At 47.2% G+C, this 24,056-nt stretch overlaps 1 protein-coding gene across 5 annotated transcripts in view; it reads right to left on the minus strand.

Moving 5' to 3' along the window:
- Positions 1-24,056, minus strand: part of rhea (Talin_middle and talin-RS domain-containing protein rhea) — a 439,862-nt gene that overhangs the window by 104,454 nt on the left and 311,352 nt on the right. For all 5 annotated transcript variants that reach the window (XM_075693866.1, XM_075693865.1, XM_075693867.1 and 2 more), the window contains 3 exons: positions 14,131-14,350; positions 10,776-10,922; positions 9,400-9,879 (listed from right to left, as the gene is read on the minus strand). In XM_075693866.1, coding sequence (XP_075549981.1) covers positions 9,400-9,879; positions 10,776-10,922; positions 14,131-14,350 — 847 coding nt within the window. The remainder of the gene's footprint in view (positions 1-9,399; positions 9,880-10,775; positions 10,923-14,130; positions 14,351-24,056) is intronic.

Raw genomic sequence — 24,056 nt, forward strand, 5'->3', positions numbered from 1 at the left:
CAGCTTGACGACCGTCTCCTTTTCTAGCGCGGCCGTGGCTCCACATGGCTGTCAACACAGCCATACAAGCACATACACAGCCGGCATGCCCTATTTTAGAGGTAATCTGCCACGTGTGCAAAGCGTGGGCGTGCCGAGATGGCGACGCATCCCGTGCGTTGTCTTCCCATGCATTTAGTACTGGAGATTGTGTAATCTCGACTTGAGAGAAACGCTGAAGCAAGAGGCAGACAAAACATTTGCTTCCCGCTGCTAGCACTTTATGCGATAACCTCGTCCCACTGTCGGTGACACTATCAGCCACAGGGGTGGAGTGGACGTGAAAATGTGGCCTGCGTGCCTCTTTAAGCGATACATTCTCCTTGACTTTCAGTGTAACAATTTCTTGTTCTTTTTCCAGGTAGGAGACAACCACAAGCATGCAGCATGCTCTCAATCAAAGTTCACACAGTGCAGATCATTCTCGCATGTTTCAGATGGGTGTTCATGTGCACTGCATTTAGCATAGGTCAGTCGACCTCGGAAGTTCTGGGAACTATGGATGAATCTTTGGCATTTGAAGCATCTCAGAGGGCATGTATGGTCAGACATGGATCTTTACATACACGGCCTCAATGTTCTTGGGTAGCACACTTGATCCAAAGGTGATAATTATATGCTTTGTCTGACTTCCTTTTCCATCGCTCCTCATCTTTATTTGTTTTACGTTAACCCTATTCTGTTCTTTCCATCCTTCCAAAAGCTCTTGTTCAGTGAGCTCCGTCAAGTCATCATCTGAGGTGACACCTCGAATGGTGTTCATGGTACGGCGAGGGGTGACTGTAACTGTAATTTCTCTGAAAGACACTAGATTAGATAGCTTTTCATACTGCTTTTTATCGCGGAGCTCCAAGAGGAGGTCGTTGCTGGCCAAATTCGTAGCCTTGTAGCCTAGGCCGATAGCTTCTGTCATACATTTGGAAACGAGAAACGCTGAGATGACTCTCACAGTCTTCTCTGGTCTCTCACTGTGCATTATGTGACAGTGCAGGAAATTCTCTCTTTAGTGGCCAAGAAACTTGAAAACTTCTTCGGTGCGCCTTCGTTTTTGAGGGAAATCTGAAAGTTGGGTGAAGGAACTAGCCATGAAGGTATTCTTATTTGAGCAGTAAGGCCAGCTACCCACCATGGAACCCAACAAGCGGATGTCACAAAACGAGTAAAACAGGTTCTGTAAACACCAGTTGTATGTTACTGTTACAGTCAAACAACTTTATAACAAACTCAATTAGTACCACGAAAAGTGGTTGTTATATTAGTAGTGCATTATCTATGGACTCACCCTTAAATATGCTAAAAAATTAACGGCACTGGAGCTGGCACCGGCATTTACAATTCAGCAGCACTTTGGTCCGAACACCAGATCTTTAGTGCCATTTTTGTCCCAATGTGCTTCTGTATCTAGCTGCAAATTTCCGTTAGAAACATCCATCTAAAGAACAAAATGTGGTGTCGTAGAGCTCTTGCAAAATGGTGCCTGGTTCTGCTTACCTGTCATTTAAAAACTGCGAGCGCAGCTGCCATTTTTTATTCAAGAGCTTATAATATATTTTGCTACCAGCGGGACATGACTGTATTCTGCACATGAGAGCAAAGCGTTCTGTTGGCCGGAAGTGTAAGCTTCGGAAACTACTGTGGCATGCTGCCATTCTGCTAAAGTCTTGAACATCGTGGTCTTGGAGTGTCAGCCACACAAGGGCCGTAAAGTTATGTTACCTATATCGGTTCAAGCAAAAAGGAATTTCATGTTCAAAAAGCAGAATGTCACTGTGAATGAATATCAGCAATCAGCAACGCTTAAATGAAGTGTTGCTGCATCGTGATTTTCTGATAATGGCGTAGTAACCACGGACCCTTTGCAACGTTGTGTGGCGGAGGCTCAAGTAGCAGCATTCTTGCCAATTCAGGTCACGTAAATATTGACATTAATAATAGTGATGCTTAAGCGACCGTCGTTCCCACGGTGGAAGGACATGAATGGTTGTTCCAAATCGTTAAAATAGGCATAATGCACATACTGCCGCATGGACAACTGTGTGAAAATGAGAGTGTCGACATCGTGGCATCCGACAATGCACCGGGGTGCAGGTGCCACTGCATGCTCCATGCCGTGCTGTTTATGCTGTATGCCTTGCCTTGCTTTGACAGCGACCGACTTTCTTCGTGGCTTCTAAAATCTGCATGTGGCAGTCACTCACTTATCTTGAAGGCCGTATCATCGTTGCGGTTGGACTGGAGCAAGGCGAGCGCTGCCGTGTACCCAGTTTCGTTGCGCTTCTGTCTTTGGTACTTCACATAAGCCTTATAAGCCTTCTTTTTACCATGATCGGGTTTGAAGTATCGCAGCGCCGATGTGTCGATGCACAGACAATGACGAAGTTCCGTGAAGACAACATGAGTGGAGGAGTGTGTGAGGAGAGAAAATAAAGAGCTGGTTCTTGCATTTTAACGTGGCAGCATCTTTTTCCTGCACTGGCACAGTGGTGACACAGGACCATGAACATCACTTTCCAGAAGATTCCACTGCGCATTCAACAAGCACCGAGTCAGCTGAGGCCGTGGCACCGTCTATGATTATGGTGTTCCAACTGAAAGAAACCTCCGTGCACTGCATCCTTCAACCACCGCAGTTCCCCGAGTTCTGGACTGCAAGCCCTACCATCTGGCTTTGCAGACTGGAGGCATGTTTGTACATCCATAGCATAACGTCATAGCAGGACAAGTACCAAATAATGGCAGCAATGTTCCCACCTGTTCTGTGCTGTGATGTCCCACCTCCCGGGCCTCAGGCTTACCATGCGCTGCGGACCATCGTGCTGGCCCTACGGCCCTACCAGAACTGGCAGTACCGCGACACATTCTCACTGCCGTCAAGCCACAACTCCAGTTACTTTCGTCCACCACAGCGCCAGCTTTATTGAGTCCTACCCCAATGGCAACCACCCCTTGCTTCTACCGTGTTTTGCACAAGCCTGTGATCTTCCACCTGATTTTTGTACAGCTCCCAGACTCTTCCCAGCACTGCCTCCCAAAAACGCAAGTCAACCAAGACTGTGCCCAGGTCCTGTCCTTACTCACCCCGCACCTCCCAAGTTTCCCGAGCTGCCTCAGTCGACTACGTTTCACCAGGGTGACATGCCTCACACCCAGCCCATCACCATTACAGTCGACTTTCAAGGTGTTCTGCTTCAGCACCCACAACTTGCGTCACCAAAAGCCAAGCCCTTTCAAAATTCGGGCCCTACCACATGCCCAAGGTCAACACCCGCACAGCCGAGTATGCCTCGAGTGATCTCCAGCGTGTGCCCTCATGACCCCTCATTGGTCGTGCCCAACCACTAGCGTCACTGCGCGCTTTCCGGTCGCAGTGATGCCCACGCCACCCAGGCATGCGTGAGCAATGCACCAAGTGCATAACTACAGTCCCAATACTCAAGCGCATTTCCAATGCCTATCAGGTTGCAGGCGTCGCCGTCACACCGACGCAAGCATTGACGACACAACCGTGTGTCACCTACATGTGCGTCCACTTATTTTGTGTACCTCGTGTCACAAGGCCATGCAGCCATGTGCAGCACCACTCTCAGCCACGACAACCAGAGAATTATGTTCGATCCTTCATTGCCTTCACGAGAACTCAGCATGGGATGTCTGATGGATACGTTGAATTTTCGACCATGTACATAGCGTGTAAATACAGTAAAAGCTTGTTAATACAGAACTTGTTGATTTGAAATTTCAGATAATTCTGTCAAGTACATTGAAGCCGGCAGTCCTTGGACGACTGAAGAAGGCAGGAGAGGCTGCGCAACTGGCTGGGTGGCACTAGACAATTCTTGGTCCTCCATGTTAGGTCCGGTCGGACGAGCCCCCACTTGTCAAGTACATTCTTTATTTCGGGAAATCCTTGGCACACGCACACACACACACAGTCTGCGTTTCGTCCCGCTGCACCGCACGCGGCTTGCTCCGCCGATTACTTCACACACTCAATTCGTTGTCGCGCGCTTCCACATGCTGACCGTGCACCACGCCTTCCATGTTCTCCCTGCCCACCGCATACCGTTGCCTACCGTCCCGTGCCTGCGACTCAACGCCACCTGGCGTCAGCCTGGTACCCTCACAATTCGAAGTAGCTGCCGAGGTCCGTCCAAAAATGTATTGAAAGCAATATGTATGTAATGTATCCCACTAATTCACACAGAAATCCACACCGCCACCGATAATTCGAACTCCTAGCCAACGTAGATGGGGAGAGTGCTAGCATGCGGGAGTACGTTGGTGATGATCTTCACCACGCAGCTTTGCTCTTTCCATCTCCGGTCATCTGTTGCAGGTTGGTTCTCTCCCTCTCTCAAGACCTTCCAAGATAAAAATGCAGACGTGGTGCTGCATGTTTTTAATATATTCAGTTATTGTGATAGCAATAATATGGGCACTCCAACTGCTTTCTGCCGCCGGCATGGGGGTCGGTATTACCATGAGGTTCTGTATGAAGTCAAAGGGCAATAACATCGTCGCTGCACGCCCTACGGCGTATGTGCGAGTGAAAGTGTGCGAGGGGAGCCGTCAATTGCGGCTCAATCTCGCCCGTGCGAAAAGGATGAATGTGAAGAGGAAGCACGCTGTCTTCTCTCGCGCGTGAGGTATCCAGCGTTGCGAAGCGCCAGCTGGGGGGGGTGGGGGATGTTTTCTTAGGCTGCAACTGAACATGTGGAGGCTGCACGCGATTGCGCAGTCGTATTTTGGAGTGATTTGGGTTGAGGCAGAGTCTAGTTGCGGCGGTGGCTCATAGTGTTGTGTGTGTTGTGTGTTCTTGGCGCTCACTTTGCGCTGAAGCGACAGACAGCACGAATGTCACTTCGCTCACTGCTGTTGCCGCGTTTTCTCACCTCAGTGTTTTCACAGCGAATGTCCATAGTCATCGGGTGTGATGTGTTCATGTTTGCTGTGCGCGGTAACACAATGCTTAGCATTTTAGTTAGCAAGCGAATGTTCACAAGTTGATACGACCGATAAAAGTACTATCCTTACTTCATACGGCTGTCTGCTAATTTGGTATCGCAATCGATGCTCCGCCTTTTGAGTGAAACTGCGTCTTTTTTTATTCCTTTTTTTTTCATATTAAACCTTGGAGGCTTTGCTCTTTATTTACGAGGTGCTGTAATGTTGTAACGTTGTTGTAATGTTATGTAATGTCTATAACACGGCGGGCATGACGTTTATCAGTGCTCGTGGCACCAAAAACCACAGCCTTTGAGATTCGTGGCTATTACTGCATTATTACAAGGAATGCATCGCTGGGATAGTTGTTTGGGCACCACCTATGTATATAGTGGAACTCAGCAGCATGCAGGCAGTGCACCTACGAAAGTACAACAGATACCAATATCGCAGCAGGTTGTGATGCATTTCGAGAGTGAATTTTAGAGCACAGCTCTACTTCCTGCGGCGAGCGACGGCGCACGCTGCGTGCGGCCAGTCATGCAACAGCACTTGTGCTGCGCCAGCCAAAATGCCGTCCCCTCTACACTTCAACACTTACACAGTCGGCTGTTCTCTTCGGAGCATGCGCAGAACAATCCCCAACCTGTGCGTCACTTTGAACAGCTGTCTGCGACCATCATGAAGCGGCGTTGGCACCTTTCTTTTTCGTGCCATGCATTGTGGGTAGGCGCAGTCAGTGCGACGAACACACGAATGGAACAACAGCCATCTCGATGTCGGGCCGTATTGGCCACGTCCGGTTACATTGGCTGCACCAGTGCTTCAAACTACAGACATTCCCGCCAACGTGAACGCGCTCACGCTACATTGGACTATATATGCGCCTTAACCAAGCGACTTTTTTCTATGACTTTCATTAGTTTGAATTTTATATAATTCGAATTTTCGCAGCATCCCTGCAGAATTCGAATTAACAAGCTTTTACTGTAGTCGTGGTGCTTAACTAATCAAGACGCCACCTACACGGCGGGGGGCCCTGCCGCAGAACCGATGTGCCAACGTACTGACAAAGACAAAATTCTGTGAAAGCAGGGCGAGCGGAGGACCATGTGCGGGGAGAAAAAAAAGAATTGGTTCTCGCATTTCAACATAGCGGCATTTTTTTCCTGCACTGCCACAGAAGCGTTCATTGTGCACGCAACCAGCTTACTGGTAAGGTAATATAAGATGACTGGTAAGGTAACAGTAAGGTAATTAAAATATGTTTGCTATACATGTATCTGGAAGCAGTTTCAATCGGCAGTGTCGGAAATTCCTAAATACACTGAAATGTGGTCGTTACAACTGACACAGTCAACGGGTGTGTCCCCTCTGCCAAGGGGCCATCAAGGTCCAAGCTCCTGGCATTGGCTAAACCCCCAGGTCCCCCTTCTCCCCGGACATGGCTAAGTGCAGGAAGGTTCGACCCCCCTGTGCTCGGGCACGTGGTGTCGCAACACACAAACTGCTTGCTCACGCAGGTGCTCCATTGTGGGTGGGCTATGCAGTGCGAATAAAGAATGATGGTGTTCAAGACACTACTGCCCTAGGCTAGCAGTCTGGCATAAAGCAGCACCAACATTCTCAACAGCTGACCTCAAACCAAATGTTTTTGTTCACTGTTGTATGAAGTCAAGGTATCAAACTGAGGCCATCTGCTCACTCACATTTTGCTGGACAGATAAAAAGAGTAGGCTAGTAACAAGAAATGCTGACAAAATCATTAGAAATGCAGATGCGCATGAGGAAGCAAAAAAACTGCCTTAACTCGACATGTGATGAAGGTCTTCATCAGTCAGAGAAACAGGCTGATGCACATGTTCTTCCTCCTAATGTGAAAAGCTTAATGGCTTCCAAGGCCTTTTAGTCCACCTTCAATGATTGAAAACAGGGCTACTACAGCAAATCTGTCAACACTGGTTAATTTGATTTTTCTATTAATTCGATCCCAACCACAGGTTTCGGCTGGCATCCATGCATTTCTACGAGCCAAAACATTTCCTATTTCGATTATAAAATGGGTCAGTCAGCATGCATGTACCTGACCCCTATGGTGACCCCAATACTGACCCCTTTAGCATAGTGTTTGTCTCAGCGGGGCTTAGGGGGAAAGTGAAAGCATTGAACATACATCATATCCCATCAAAAACACCTATTTTTGGCCTGCCCTAGAAGATTTTTCAAGTAATAACCGCAGCTCACTATGTTTGATTATCGTATTTACTCGATTCTAACGCTCACATTCTTTTGTTATGAAAATTGGGCCAAAAATTGGCTGCGTGGTGTAATTGGATACGAAACCAAAACAGCCTTCGCAAGGTTTGTTAAAGGGACACTAAAGGTTACCAGAAACTCAAGTTAAAGTGGTAGAGCAATGTTCTAGAACGTCTAAGGCGTCAATATAATCGCGAACAGAGCTTTAGTAACCGAGAAATTGAGGTAAATGCATGACACGATTTGAGACCCCCCAGCGACATTCCGGTACTAGCCCGATGACGAAAGGACTCCTCATAATTTGTGTTACTAATACTCAACTACTCGTATTAAAAATATTATTTCATTCGATTATAAGACGGAAAAAAATGCTACTTGGCTATGTCTATTCGATTCTAAGAAAAAATAACATTTTGACGTTACCCTTCAGTAATATGGGTGTTCGAAAGGTTTCGTTTTCGCTCGACTCTGCGCGCTCGACTCTGCGCCGCGCACGCTTTGGAGTTTCAGTAGTTTCATTATCGTGTCGTGCTGTGAGGGTTCTGCTGGCTCGCGAAACTTTCATTTGGAACAAGCAGCGAGAATGCCACGTCCATGTGATGTCGTGGGAAGCCCTCGTTGCTTTCCCGCTCCTCAGAGCCGGTGTCGAGGCCGCCGTCGTAGTACGCAACGACGCCGGCAGTGCGAGCCCTCAGCAGCAGGTCGCGCTCGTCGGTGCTCAAATCGCTGAAGTTGAGCCCACCATTGCGAGCCAATCTGTCGGTGTCAGGGTCCATTGCGACGAGCGTCGAAGTTAGCGTCATAGAATGAAGTACCAGCTTATGGGCGTCTTGCGCTGGAATTTGAGGTATAGTAGCGGCGCCTGGTGGCGGTGCGGGAAACGACATCTGGGTCGTGCCAGCTTGGGTCGTATTGAGCCCTGGCTGTGGCGAAGCACGTTTCTACGCCGAGTTTTGCGTCGATTCGCACATTTTTATGCCCTGTTGCGAGTTCGAAAAGGCTCGTCGCTTCTCATAGACCACGTCGACCACGCTGCGAGCTCGCCGCAGCCTATAGTTTAACGAAAACGGACTCTCCGTGGGCCGTAATGAGGAACGTAATTCGTTTCTCCTTCCGCTAGCCACCATACTCCCGCTTTCGCTCTGCTGTTGGCTCTGTCTTGGCTCTGTTTCTGGCCGCGCGTTTGCGTTTTGCGCAGAAAAGCCGTAGCGCCGTCTGCGGACGCCGTTCTACTCACCGATGGCGCAAGGCCACTATGAGACCATGATGTCAGTACTCCTCGATCGGAGGGCGGGCGATTTGAACTGCGCTAGAGGTACGCGGACACTTCAGAACGCATTTTCTCCTAAAATAAGTCTCTCCTTGGAACGAAACAAGCGTTTCGAGGTTTCTGTGATGGTATTTCAACAGTCCACGTTGACTTAATAGTAACCTTTAGTGTCCCTTTAACGCATAACACAAATGCACTGCAGCGAAGCTGAGTTTAGGAAAACGGCCGCTATTTTGCAACACATATTTTCTTGCTAAAACATTGGGTGCACGTTAAGATTTCTACTTTGTTTAGGAGCCTTAATGTAATTTCTATGTTACTTTTCTTTTTTGGACCCATAGAAAGTGGGCACGCATTTCATTCGGGGGCACGTTCGACTTCTACAAATGCTGCCAAATGAATTGGCGATGTGTTTTGGCATTTTTATGCACCTTGTTTAATTTGACCCGCCGGATAACTAAATGAATTTCGTCGGTCCCGTATGGGTTAAATTAACGGAAGTCAACTGTACCACACACAGAGCAATGCGCTGTGTGTGGTAGTGCAGCACTGCAGTCCTGTTCTCAGCAACACAGTCATATCGTCCCGTCGCTGGCAGCGGAAAGCCTCAATATCATTGAAGCTTTACACATTAGGACGATAAGAAACACTTGCATCACACAAGCATACCTGAGCTGCGAGTGACAATAAACTCGGGTATACTGCAGGCACATGTACATGTCGACTAGTCTAGCTTACCTGATGCATACTTGCATTGTGTGACTAGCAGACCAAGAAGCTTAGTTGTGAGTCAGCTAATGTCCTGCTATGCATCTTACTTTGTGTCAGTGCTGCATCGAGTGCATTCGCCAGCTTTCTAACACAATGGGGCCTGCACCAAGGACACGCACCTTGGCTGAGTCCTTGAGGTGTGCCATGGCCGGGTGGTCGATGCCCTTGCCCGAGGCTGCCTTGGTGGCCTGCACCAGGTCACCCAGGGCCGCAGCGACGTCCTTGACGGCATTGACGAGCAGCACTTGGGCCTCCGGGTTGTGAGCGCCCAGCGAGGCTGCACCCAGCTTGACCGCCTCAGCCAGCTGCACGATGGTGGAGACGGCATTCTGCGCAGCCACGGCCAGCTGCTCCTGGCTGGACGCTGCACCGGCCACCAGGGTCTTGGTGTCCTCCACCAGGGCCTTGGCCGTCTTGAGGATGTTCTCCCGGTGGTCAACAAACTGGTCGCCCTCCTTCTCCGAGTGCAGCGTTCCCGCGGTGGCAAACATGATGGTTGTGTCCAGGTCGCCAATGATGCCGCTCACAGTGCTGGCTGCGTTTATGCAGGCCTGGGTGCCTCGCGAGCCGGCCTGGAGGGCTGCCATGATGTGCGACACCTGCAGCAATGCCGCAAACACTCTTACTGCATGCTGCAGCACGATCGTTGAGGTCTGTCGACCAGCAGCTGGCTGTGCAACAAAGGTGCTCTCGGTGTAACTGCAACACTGTGTGTTGCATCCCCAGTCTCCAAGGGCTTTTACAACACTGTCTGGCACAATTCGACTCAAATTTGATTCAACACGAAATTTCCCTATTCCCACACCAATAGTTTGTTCAGGGGCGGCAACCCTATAATCTACTGTTCAGACTGTTGAAATTGTCCCGCCACTGGTGAATATTAGCCTTGTAGCAAAAGCCTTAAAAGTACAGACTACGCAGACTGAACGAGACTGTGCAGTTTCATTAAATTTGGTAAGAAAAGAAAATTATTTGAATATCTACCTTGCAATGCAAAATTAGATTAGTTTTCTTCAAGATTGCTCACTGTTATCGGGAAGACTTCAGTGCAGCGCGAAATGCGACACAGACACAAGAAGGCACATATAAAAAGACAACACAAGTGCTATGTGTTGTCTTTTTATATGTGAATTCTTGTGCCCGTGTCACGTTTCGCGCTGCACCAAAAGTCTTCCTGAAAATTCACCAACAAGCCCCCCTCGCTACCCTTGTTCACTGTTATCTTCACATCAGCCCTCTGACTTTTTGTATGCACACTTTCTTTTCCTTGTAGGAACTGCAATTTTAAGAAAGTGCAGTTGTCAACCCAGTGATGCCCTGCTCCTGTATCTGCATTGTTTTCATTGTTCAAAGAAATTCTTTTTTTCCTCTATGATTTCCATGAAATTGAGCCTTTCGATGCCCGCTTGGACGCGAGATTTCACATCTGCTGCTCAATGGTGTTACCAGTGGCATAACCACTCTCCTTCCTCAACTGTTCCAGCTGGAGACGTGCCTTTTCCGAGACGAAGCGGGCGTTCTCGGCCAGCTCCCGCTGGGTGTAGATGTCCCCGGGGCTGCTCTGGCAAGCGCCAGCTGACTTGGTCAGGCTGATGCACGCCTTGCCCAGGTCTTGCACCCCGGCACGAATGCGTCCGGGAACCTGCACACACCACAGATGTTCAACAGACTAGGGCTCAAAACCCAAGATGCTTCTATAGCATGTGACTTCTCCGGTTCGCTGATTCTAAAAAAAAATAATAATTGAATAGCTTTTCGGTAGGGATATGCGAATACTTGAGTATCATCAAATCCAATGGTATATAATTTGATTTGTGAATTGATAATCTACTATTTGATTTTTCAAATACTCGGTATATTCGGTGTAGAGACTCCGGCTATACCGCACGTCGTGTGCGCTCTGGAGCCTCTCGTGCTCAATGCCCCAAAGGCGTCTCACTTCGTTGTTTTCATCGCAAAAGGAGCACTGAATGCACCAGGGATCGGCCGCCCCAGCTTACGCAGTGTCAGACTTACTCTACTGCACGCGCTCCCAGACATCGGCACAATGTGGGGACCGCACATACAGCGCCCGAACTCTGCAATTCACAGAACGGTGCTCTATCGACCGGGACCACCTCTGTCGGTACAAGGTTCATTTAGGTTGACGGGACCGATCGAAATAATAACTCGACGTGGACAGAGAGAACGCCAACAAAAACAGTGCATATTTTGGAGAGTGCTAAAGTATGAGCGAAGATCATGCCAATTGGCCACCAGAAGGCCCACAGGTTGTGTTGGATACACGGCCAAACACAAAGGTACGTGACATGGCGACAAAATTAACATTGTATCAACAGCTGTCAATCTAACCCGCACGCGTAAACTCGGAAACGATCACTGATGAGACACCTGTGTGAACATATTAGTGGCAAGCGTTCTGCGACGGCTTGCGGCCCATTACCCCATTCGGTCAGTGGAAAATTTATGTCACAGCCTTGCTGCCAAGGCCGTTGGCGCTGTTTCGCCAGGCGTCACGTTTCGGTGCCGAATCAACATAGATTTATTCGCAGAACCCGTGCGACACTAGGAAAGCCACAAGCTGCCTTGCAAATGAAAGCAAGTGGATGGGATGGCAACAAAGTTGCTCACAGATGGCTGCCATCATAGTGACACTCCGTACAGCAACCTCTCGTTTCCGACACCATTCATGGATGCACATCAGCCTCTTTTTGTAGCTTTGAGCAATGTGTCACAAGAGAAGGTTTGGATTTACATGGTGGGCGGGAAAGTGTCATGTGACTAGTGTGCCAACTGCCCATTTGCATACATTTACGTGGACGGTGGATCGACGAGGAGGGAGGGAAGCAGTGCACGAACTTGCCATGACCTTCCTGATTTAAGAATCTTTGACAGGTGGCGAATAACACTGAACTTAACAACGAAAGGGCGCCTAGCTGCTCTTTAGCATCAACATCGATCATGGTTGTCCTGCACAGCACCGACAATGACAATGCGCATATTGGTGATCGAGTCACATGATGCACAGTCTATGGTCTCGTATGTTGTGCAGATTGGCCTTAAGATAATCCACATGCCGTAAAGATGGGAAAGCCCCTCTGTATTTTGGAGGAAAACTGGGAAGCAAAACTTTCTATGCAGTAAAATAATGACATAAAACAAAGGTACACATTAAACTAAGAATCTCATTGGTGTTCAGTTTCGATATTCAACATATTCGATATTCGATTCGATAGTCAGCATTTTTTCTTGATTCAACTTAATGCTTGATATATTCAATATATTGAAATTGAAATCTACCATTCAGTATTCACACACCCCTGAATTCAGGGATTGTTAGGAGCGAGACCATGTATTCCGGATGTTTGCTTCTGCAAAGGGTCTGCAACAGCACCCGTGAACTTTCTCTCATTTTGCCTTTTTCTTCTTTCAATCACTCATCCCCTTTTCTCTATGCAGGGTAGCCCATTAGTGTGGCTAGCCTGTCCTTGATTTCCCTCTCTTATATAGCTATATAGCTACTGAAATGCTGTACAAAATGTTGCATGAAACTACAAAATAAAAAAAGAAAAGAAACAAAACAAAAAGTGCTTCTTTTACAAAGAAAATTTTGCAGTGCAAGTACTCTAGTGGCACCAAACTCGGTAACACCATCCTGAATTGGGACGATTATTTCTTAAAATTCAAAGCTTTCTGACAAACTCGTGTGGGTTTTCTCTTCTGAGCTGTGGGTCTCCTTTGGGTGGTTTTCCCTTTCAATCACTCCCCACTTTGCATAGTTGTGCAGAAATCATTTCCTTAATCAAAGCCTGTATGTGACTGCAAAACTTAAATTATACAAATAGCAACAGGGAGATGGCCAATTAATGTGCAGCCTCACTAATGGTGATGATGAAGCATGATGGAAAGAATATGCTAGGAAGGTAGTTTCCATGATGAGTATGAAGTTTATGGCTAAATACCTTCGGCCAACACTAAATTACAGGCAGCAAGCGTCCGTTGTTGGATCAGAGCAAGAACAGAGGACGAGAAAGAAGTAATTTGGTGCACGACTAGACAGGGTGAGTGGAGAGAGCGTCTTGCTTGGCAGTGGAGCCCGCCTGCTGAAATCACGGGTTAGCGGCACTGAAATATTTCTGTCTCGGCTATTAAAGCCGATTTGAAAATTTTTTTCGGCAGAACGCTCCCTAACAACTTCCAGCGTATAACCAAAATTTGCTATGAGGCCTGGTGAAGGGCCCTTTAAGCACATACAATGCACTGCAGTGAAGCATACTGAGAGTGGAAAGGGGCCACTGTCATAGGTCACAGTATCGCATTCCTTAATTATACATGCAGTGCCCCCGCTGCCTCCTGTAGCAGTACAAGCACCGACACATCTAATAAGTGTACTGGCAGGCCTTCAGGGCTATTTTGATGGTGCATGTGGCGATTTGAGCCTTTGGGGGCTGTAAAAAACATGCAATAACTTTTTTGGACTGAACAATTTTTTAGACATTTTCGCGGCCCCTAGGGAGTCTGAAAGACTGAAAATTGACTGTATATTCTGACAAGATTGTGGAAATATATATCATGCAGCTTTGATTGCGCCCAGCATTGGATAAATTTTAAAGGATAGTTCTTTAGTTGTTTTGCGACTGAAGAGTGGCAAATACCCAGTGTTATATATTTGGAGGCCTAAGTCGGCCTGACAGGTGGTTTTGAACCCAATTACCTCGGAACAGCAGCCCGATGCTCTACCCATTGGATTACTCAGCGGTCAAAGCTGGCATTTAGAGACAGACAAACCACAAAAATGGGCAACGTTCCCAAAGAATTGCATCACAAGAGCCCACGAAAGGCTGCCACACCTCCACGCTGGTGCTGGTGGCCATGGCCCCTCGAGCATCCCCAGCTAGGGCGGCATAGTGGTGCGACAGGTCGGCAGCCAGTGGTGTGAGGCGGGATGGGTCGTGGCTGGCATGGGTGACCATGTCCTGTGCCACTCGGGCCACCTCCTTGGCCGACCGAACCATGCGCGTCTGGTAGTCCACGTACGACAGCTCCGGCTCCACCACACCACCACCATAGCTGTTGAAGAACGAGCCCAAAGCAAAACAACACTGGTGGACAAGCTGAAATGTGGCCCATTTACTGGACTTGCTAACAGAAGCAGCTGCGCTGAAAGATTCTCATGCAAATGAACATGCACTAGTACAGAAATAAGGAAAGTGTGATACAGCAGAACCTCGTTAATTTGAATACCATGAGTCTGAAAATAATGTCCAAATTAACTGAATGTTGAATTATCGAGGTTATCAAAAAACAATAAACAAATGTTTGCTACGTCAACACTCTTTTATTTACTGAATGAATCGGCAAATCTTGATGTCTCTATTTTATGCAAAAGCAGTCTGGAACCTGCAATTCTCGTCATATCGTGACTGATTTGTGACTTCCTTCACGGTGCAGCCGCAGTGTGAGTCTTCATCCGAGATATGCTTTTCACTATTGCACACACATCCCGATTATTTTTTTTCACCAGTGAGCTGCTCGCCAACAGATTGTCCCCCATGTTTGCGACATCATGCGCAACCACTGCACTGAGTCAAAGCGAAACTACTGTTTGCCACAACCGCTGTGCATAAAACTGCGGCAGCTATCGACACGATCATGAATGGTGACCATGCAGAGATGAAGGTAAATTGGCAATGTGGTGTTGTGTGTGGCGGTAAACCCAAGACTAAATGTTATAAATGCACGAATAGGCAAGAATCGTTCTGGGGTTCCTGTTGTTCTCGTACGATTTCCACTGCTAGCTAGGGTGATGCTGCTTGGTTTCGATTGGAAACTAGCGCCGCTTTTGCTGTTTTGCGTCACACATTTTCAGCACTTCGTACTCACTGAGCTTCGAGAGTTGTTCAAATTAACTGGTGTGCGGCCAAATATGTCTGATTTAGAGGAATAAAACTCTCATTAATTCATTAAATAATGCATATGCTAACCAAGACCAGAGGAAGAGCCCGAATTACAGCATTTTTCAATATAACGAGGGCCGAATTGGCGAAGTTTTACTTTAGTGTAGTTCCCAGAGAAAATTACCACAAAACTTACTTTTATCTTTCCTGACTCAGAAAATTTAGAATTATTATTATATGTGGACTAAAGGTGCGTAATATCACTAGTTGCAGCATAACAATAAAACACTTTAGGACGGTGATATACACATCCTCTATGGGAAGGCATGCACACATAGGTGCCTGCTTAGGACCTGTGCACCTGCTGGGCAGATAAACAACATCATGGAATAGCCCAATGAGCCGGACTCAAACCACATGTGCAAGCACTGTGACAGTGGAGAAAGGTTCACACGTATGTGTTGCACAGTTGCCTCCTCTACAGGCAACTTTGCTGCACTCTCTTAACGACAGGCACATGCTCCCTCTCGCATTTCTGTCCGATTGCTCCCCACAAGGACACCGAGCTGTCGCCTTTCCAGCATGGCCTAGTGGTCGAGCTTGCATTTTGAAGCATGATATTCGAGTGGGAGAGAGGGGGACTTTCCTGCCTTATATTCAGGATGGTTTCGAACTTAATGTGAGGCACTTTCTCATGTTTATAATTTAATGCACAAAACAAATTTGTGTTATATGCATGAAACTACAGTATTATGATGTGTTTCCTGAGAACTTACCGTGTCAAATTATCTTCTATTCCAAGTATTCACAACATATTCTATGTACACCTATGAACAAAACTATGCAGACCAGGTGCTCTGCGAAAAAGAAACAAAAAAAAGAAAGAACTTCGTGGCAACTTAAGACTGACAACTTGAAGCTGACAAATGCACAGCGATGTTTGCAATACCAGGTTTGAACAGCAGTCTTCAGTTTCAGATTACAGGCCCCACCGTCGAGGAAAAAGTTTTCTCACAGAACTGCTGGTCTGCATACTTTTCATTATAGACGTACAAAGCTGAAGTGCCAGTTCAAAGACATCGTGCAATGGAATATTAGCTATCCTTGAACATCAGCAGCAATGTGCAGGTGGGCACATTAATTACAGGCTGCGCACAAGGCACAAGAAGTTGATCAGTGGCAGTTGCTCTGTACGCAGTGCGCCATAGGCACAGCACCCGATGCTCCCTGTGTAACCACTGTACCAATATACTATGTCATACTAAATACTATATAATATACTAGATACTATATACTATGTGTTTAATGGGCAAATAAACATCAACTTCATTTAGATACCAAGGCCTTCCAAGCGGTCATCCGGCTATCTCCGAGATGCCTGTTTGACTGGACTTGTATATCATGGTACCAAGCATTGCAAAGGGAAGTGGAGCTGTCCTAGACAAGTTCAATGGTCTTCTACAGGGTATTAATGATCCAAAGACATTTAGAGAGAAAAAGAAATTCCGGCAGAATCCATCTCCGATAAATTCGACGTTAGTGCGATCAGCAAAAGCGATGTAGCGACGCTGCACTAGCACTGTCGACACAGGCAGTGTGTGTGCTGCGGCCAGACTGCTCTCTCGCCCGTCCCTCCGGGCAAGTTATTCCGTCCAGTCCGCAGAGTCTGCGTGTGGAGCGTGTGGAATGAGACCCATGCCGCAGCAATGCCTGCAGCTGAATGATGCGCAAATTCTAAACTCACTTGCAATTTCGGAGAGAAAAACAGTCTACGCGGATCCGCATACACCAGACTTTCGGATATAACGTATCATATTTCAGCCTTAGTTTGTTCTACCCATTTTATTAATGCAATGAAGTTCGCTTTTAACCACGCTATGACGGACTATCTGCTTCAGTGGACGAAATTAGTTGCAACTTATTTCAAAATCGGGCATATAAAACGGACTTTTGCCGTGTCGATACGGACTGACAACTGACTTGCGAGGGTCAGCCAACAATTGTGGCTCAATATCCTGCGCGTGAGGGAGGAAGGCGAGGTGGAAACGCGCCACCTTCTCTATTCCTCCAGTGGTGCGTTTCCTCTCCTCCGGTGGCGGCTGCTGCTTACGGTGCAGGCGCCGCATCTTGAAAGCAATCTGCAGTGTGGTCAAAGGGCGCACTCACGTGGTTGCTGTATTTTCAAAGTGATCTGAGATGTGGACAAAGTGCGCCCAGTGCAGGTAGTTTCATATGTGCTGTGCTTCTGACGCTTATTTTACGTTGAAGCAAGAGACAGCACAAAGGTCAATTCACTTGCAGCTGCTACCGCACTTATCTTGTTTAATTTGCTATCACAATCGATGCTTCACCTTTCGGCGGAAACTGCGACATCTTATGTTTTGTTGTTGTCTTTTTTACTTTTGAGGTACATCACTTACTTTTTGCAATAAAGTTGTTAGACAATGCGACACAAGTTTCAGAAGTGCGGCGTTTCAGATATTACAGACTTCGGATAAAATAGGCGTTTTTTTGTCGGATTATCAGGGTCCGCTGTAACGATAGTTGACTGTAATTCATCTTTTGCCTAAAAGCTCAATGCACAGAGTGTGCACTAAGCCCAATCTTAGCGCAGTATTTCTTTTTTGACAAAATATTTTACTAAGTCATATGCTCCACATGACAAACATGGCATTCTTTTCAGACAGCTTTGATAGGTCTAACTCTAGTTCAAATTGAACTAGGACATTGGTTCATACCTTAGCGCACACCTTAGAAATTCTAGATTATTTTTATATCCTAGTCACTGTGTTTTGTTTCCTTCCACAGATGCTAATTTTTCTCCAAACCAAACAACCCAGTTTCTGCTGCATATCTGGAACTGTTTGTCCTAGGACAAAAATAAGTACATTTTTTGGAATGAACACATCAAAATACACAAAGTGTGCAAATTTCTTTAAGGAGGAATGTGGCGATGAAAACTTTCTTTTATGGGAATAAATTGGTAAATTTGGCAAGCATGTGTGATTTTTTATGCTGATATTATAAATGAATTTAGCTTTGTGCTGTCTGCTAGTTTTCGAGTTACAACAACTGGCAGCCTCTAATGGGCATGCCCAAATTAATTAATTACACATAAGTTTGCCAAAATTTTCACATAAGAAAAGGCCTATTCTGTGCAGTAAAGCTATTGGTTTATTTTTTAAATGCCGAAATGAGCCTAAAAATATCTTTCTTGCTTTCCTATGCATATTGTCTAATGACTTTTGCACAAAACCCATTATAAATTTTTTTTATGAGGTGCAGTTAAAAATTGACAGCTTTATTGCACTCACAAATGTTTCAGGATCTAAGTGCAAAAGACATAATGATTTTGTCTTCATTCGTTGTGAAATGGCGCTGGGATGACTGAAAGCAATTGCACAAAAAATGAAAGCTGAGAAAATGGAGCTCAATGTTTCATTTGTTGTAAACATTTAAATCTTTACTTTGAGCACCTAAAACCCCCCTGGGATGTAGTCCTTTGCCTGTGAGGACACATTTTTTTTTTACACTTTGATGTAGTTTTTCGCTTTTTTTGCAGCAGTTTCGTGCACCTTAGTTGCCTTTTTGATCATTGTGCATCCATCCGTCGTGCAGAGGTAGATGAAAGCACATTCAAAATGTCCGCTCTTGCCTCTCATTGCACAACCTCTTTATTAGTGAGAGTTGCAGCTGAAATCTGCAGTTGAATATGTGACGCGAATACTTCTGCTTCGCCAATGTTGCGTTGCCATCGTGGCCACATGCAGATGCACCGTCACCATCGCTTGCAGACGCGCCGTCACCATCGCTCGCGGATGCGCCTTCACCATAGCCCACGGTCGCGTCGTCAGCACCGCATGCGGGCACGCTTTCCCAGTCACCCACGTGTGCCGGTCATGCCTTGTCAACAAGAGGAGACGACTCTACGAGCGGTACGAGTGGTCTCCTCCCTCTTTTCCACGCCTTTCGTGGTCTTCCGTACGAGTGGGTTGTTCGGAACTTGATTCCTTTGGGTCTCATCACAGAAAACGTGCTTAGGCTGCCACTATTGTCAATCACGTTGATCGGAACGCGCAGTTCGCTGCTGCACAAATGCACGGGAAAGAGGTTCGTCAGCAATTCAAATATACAACAGCCAAAAGGAGCGCCCAATCTGGACCCAATCGCAATGCCGCCTTTGCTTTTTCTTGGCTTGCATTTGCCGGTTTATTTTTTGGTGGATAAATACGTCGCTCCAGCAATCTTTAGCTCCGATCTCTCCTCTTTACGATGATAACAAGATGGCGGCACTGCGTCAACGAATAGTCTGGCGATCCGCGGTGAGACGGGGCCCTTACGAAGCCCTATTCTGTCACAATTTTTGATGACAGCACTTTAGGAAAGTGCTGTTTTTCTATTTCTACCGCGTATTTTCTTACATTTCGCCACGTGGTAAATGAAGGTCCGTGGATCGCAAAAAAAAATTAATCAGAAAATCAAAAATTTTGACAATTTGACCACTTCAATTGCCACGTCCCCCCCTTGAGTTAGCCATCTGTAATTAAGAAAGTTGGCTTTCAAGTGTACCATCTCCAGTAAAACTCTTGCCTGGGCTAGTTGGTTCATGCTTGAATTAGTGAAGGCAAGGCGCAGAATACCAGGACTCAAGAAGAAGAACACAAACGACAGGACCAGCGCCTGTCCTGTCGTTTGTGTTCTTCTTCTTGAGTCCTGGTCTTCTGCGCCTTGCCTTCACTAGTACCATCTCCCTTAACTTACCAGAAACATTGTTGGTCAATGAGCCTCTGTAACAGTAAATTTTACAGCCGTGCAATGCAGAGCCATCGGGATTAGTAAGCCCCTTTGTTAGCCTACATAAGTACCGTATTTACACGATTGTAAGTCAACCAATTTTCTTTAATTTGAATATCTGAAGTGGGGGGGTCGACTTACAATTAGAACCAAAACATGGCACCGCCAAAAAAGCAAGATCAACGAGATATCAAGGGGGCTACAATGTAGTTATAATTTTATGTTTGCTCTATGGCCCTGCCCATAGCTTTTCACTATCTCATGCATTTGTTTGCTTTTCGGAAGGATTTTTCAACATTTTTGACAATTTTACAGTGCACCCAACACTCACGGAGGGGCGGGGGGGTCGATAGTTGTTGGAAGTGCCACTGTTCCATTCGCGGCGGCACCCTCAGAACGGCGCTTGCAGGGAGTACATGGGGACTATCGATAGTTCATGGAAGACCAGACACTGCTTACGTGTTTCTCTTTCCCTGTAGCTCTTAGTTTGATGCGTTCGACTTGACTACCGGCTATGTGCTACTACCATGCTTCCTCAGTCGTCATGAGTGCCCCAAACCTCTTAAACATTTGGCGCTCGTTCACAGCAGCATTCAAGAGGGCTGCCATCCTTAACGCCGAAGAAACGAATCACTGCGCCACGGGCCGCAAGTTTGATGTTTCTGAACGGGTGGTGCGAGAGTGGCGACTGCAGCAAAGCAATATTTTCAACTGTGACAGCAAGTGAAGAATTTCCCACGGGCTGAAGTCTAGACACTTTCCAGAGCTGTAGGCCAAGCTTGCAGCGTACGTCACTGAAATGCGTGACCAGTCCCTGCCAGTGAAGTGCAACATGGCCATGAAGCAAGCCCGGATTTTCGCCTTTTACGGAACTTCTCTGGCAGATGACCACGAACTTACGCAAAGCAGACCTGTCAAAAGAGCCTCCCTGATGGCTGCTTGTGGTTGGGTGCATTCGGCGTGGGCTGCTGTTCCACAAGATGTCGTGGTGTGGTTTTTGCCAAATGTGAAATTTCACTGGATGACGATGCGTTGTGGGACCATAGCAGCGATTACGATGGCAGCACTAGTGAGGACGATGGCACAAGCGAAGATGAGTTGTCCAGCGACCATGTCAGCTACTAATAAATTTTTGTTATCGAATGCGCCCTCGGGTATGCTCTTGTTTTTTTCCCTGTCACATGCGATATGGGGGGATCAACTTACATTCGAGTCGACTTACAATCGTATAGGTATTCAAGTTGCACTCACAGTGGCGTTGGAGCATTAAACCAGTTGTTAGTCTGCGCCTGTGTCGTGTGGTTCTTTCTCTGTCTTGTCCTTTTCTCGCGCAGTTTTCTTTGTTCTCACATGATAACACAGACGATATTGTTTTGGGAATGGCATGTATTTGCAAATTACTACATACAAGGTTAAAACAGCCACAAGCAGCAGTGACGAATGCAAGGCTCTGGCGTGCCTCTGTCCACTTCGATGCCGTTATCCGACCGACAATAGCAGCCCCTTCACTGTCTCGTGTCACTTCACCTCCCCCCCCCCACTTCCCCGGGAGATAGTGCTGACCCGGCGCATTTTAGGGCAAATGAGAGGGGCTGTCACGTACAGCTCAAGTATCACAAGGTGCACGATAGCAGATGGCAATCACGTAGACGGTGCAGGCTCAACGACTAGTTCAATTTCATTTGTAACGTTGGTGACTTGATGTAACACCCTGTAAGGAACGTCGTAATATACAGTCGACTCCCGATAATTCGAAGCCGCTTAATTGGAATTTTCGGTTAATTAGAAGTGAAGTGCTGGTCCCGTCAGTTTTGCATGCAATCCTATAGAAGAAATTGCTCGATAATTCAAAGTCCTCATCCAGTAATATTGTTTAATTGGAAGTTAATTTTCAGCCGGGATCCTCGAGGTGACCGTCATTCTTTGGTAGAATGTGCAATTTTTCAAGTGTTGCAACAGTTCCGTGCTCCGCGTTGGTGTCATCGCCACCGCAGCCGCCCGCAACGCCATCCTTCTTGGAGCAGCGCGATTATTCATTGCTACGGCTGCCGTGGCCTCCGCGATCACCTCCGGCGGAAGCCGAAGTGCGAGATTAGTCTTGTAGCGTGCGCAGTGTATGTCGAGGGGTCGAGGCGTTTGTTGGTCGAGCGCCTTTGTGCGGGAAGCTCGTAGGCTAGGTTGTTCCACGGGGTACCTAGTCGCGCAGTATATAGCCATGGCAAACCGTGGCTCTTATCGCACGCTCGACCTGGCAACGAAAGTCGAGGTTTTGAAGGAAGTTGAGAAGGGAGGTGCCGACAAACAAGACATAGCGCGGAAGTACGGGATCAAGCCGAACACGCTCTCAAACTACATCAAGAACAAGCGCACAATAATGGATGCATTTGAGAACGACAAGTTCAAGGCTTCTCGGAAGCGAATGCGCACCGGTGCTTACCCAGAGTTGGAGAAGGCTCTGCTGGTTTGGATTAGGGAGGCCAGGAGCAACAAACTTCTTCTCAGCGGAGACATCGTTGCGATGAAAGCCCGAACGCTTGCAGCAATGTTGGGGATCGATGACTTCGTTTCGTCAGATGGATGGCTGACGCGCTTTAAAGATCGCCATGACCTGGTTTTCAAGAGCGTGTGTGGTGAAAAGGCATCCGTTAACCAGCAAACATGCGCCACGTGGAAGGACGGAAAGCTGCGTGAATATCTCGCCGAATACAGACCGGAAGACATCTTCAATGCAGATGAGACTGCATTCTTCTATCGGCTTCTACCAGAGAAGACCCTGACATTCAAGGACGATGACTGTGCTGGGGGCAAACGCAGCAAGGAGAGAGTGTCGGTGCTGATCACGGCGAACATGACTGGCACGGAACGATGTCGGTTACTTGTGATCGGGAAAGCCGCGAAGCCGAGATGTTTTAAAGGCGTGAAGACGCTGCCTGTGGACTATGAGGCGAAGAAAAAAGCGTGGATGACGGCCGAAATCTTCAAGAGCTGGATAAGCAGATTGGACCGCAAGTTTGCTGCTTCGAACCGCAAGGTGTTGTTCCTTGTCGATCACTGCAGTGCTCATGTGAATGTGCCAGCCTTGAGTGCAATACGCCTTGCATTTTCGCCTGCAAACACAACCGCTGTTTTGCAGCCAATGGACCAAGGCATCATCAAGAATGTTAAAGTCCTGTACAGGCGGCACCTCCTCGAGCGCATGATTTTGTGTATGGATAGCTCCACAAAGTACGAGGTGAGCCTGCTTAGTGCCATCCACATGTTGGCGCGAGCATGGGATCGTGTGAAGCAAGAAACAATCGCAAACTGCTTCAGGGCTTGCGGTTTTGTGGCAGCTTCTTCGGAGGATGCCTCTGAAATTTCAGTGGAGGAAGCGTCAACAAGTGAGCTTGACGGCACTGATTTTGGTGATGCTCTCGGGGACGTCAATTTTGAAGATTACGTCGCCGTAGACAAGGCGGTTGAAACGTGCGGTGCGCTGACGGATAGCGAAATTGTAGAGATTATTCGGCCCCAGGAAGCGACCCAGGAAAGCGACGATGACGTTGAAGGCGAGCCGCAACCTAAGGCTACCGATGTAGCTGCGGGCCTTGCTCTCACGGAGCGCTTCTTTGCCGCTGAAGGTAACGCGGAAGAAGCGTTCCGCCACATCTACAGCCTGCAGAACTTGCTTTCAGCAGTGCGATTCGGCAAGAAGAAGCAAAGCAAGATGACCGACTATTTTTCTTAGAGAAAATACTCGATTTCGCCACAAATAAAGTGCTGTTTTTTGTGTTTTGTGCTTAATTGGAAATTCGTTTAATTCGAAGTTTTTTGCGGTCCCCGTGAACTTCGTATTAACGGGAGTTGACTGTACTGCTGTAATTTGCTGTATTTAGCTTAGAAAATGCCCAATGAGGCGTGATTTTTATCTTATATTTGGATGATGTAATAGTCAAGGCCATCTTTGTTTGAACTGCTGATGAAAAAGATTTTAAAACTTCGGCCAAGACATTATACGTGTGGGAATACGAAAGCATTATACTGTTTCTGGACCTTGGAATGCCACGTACGCACTCACTCATACTAATGACCACTAATGACGAGGT

Source organism: Dermacentor variabilis, chromosome 5 (genome assembly GCF_050947875.1).
Source record: "Dermacentor variabilis isolate Ectoservices chromosome 5, ASM5094787v1, whole genome shotgun sequence".
NCBI lineage: Eukaryota > Metazoa > Arthropoda > Arachnida > Ixodida > Ixodidae > Dermacentor > Dermacentor variabilis.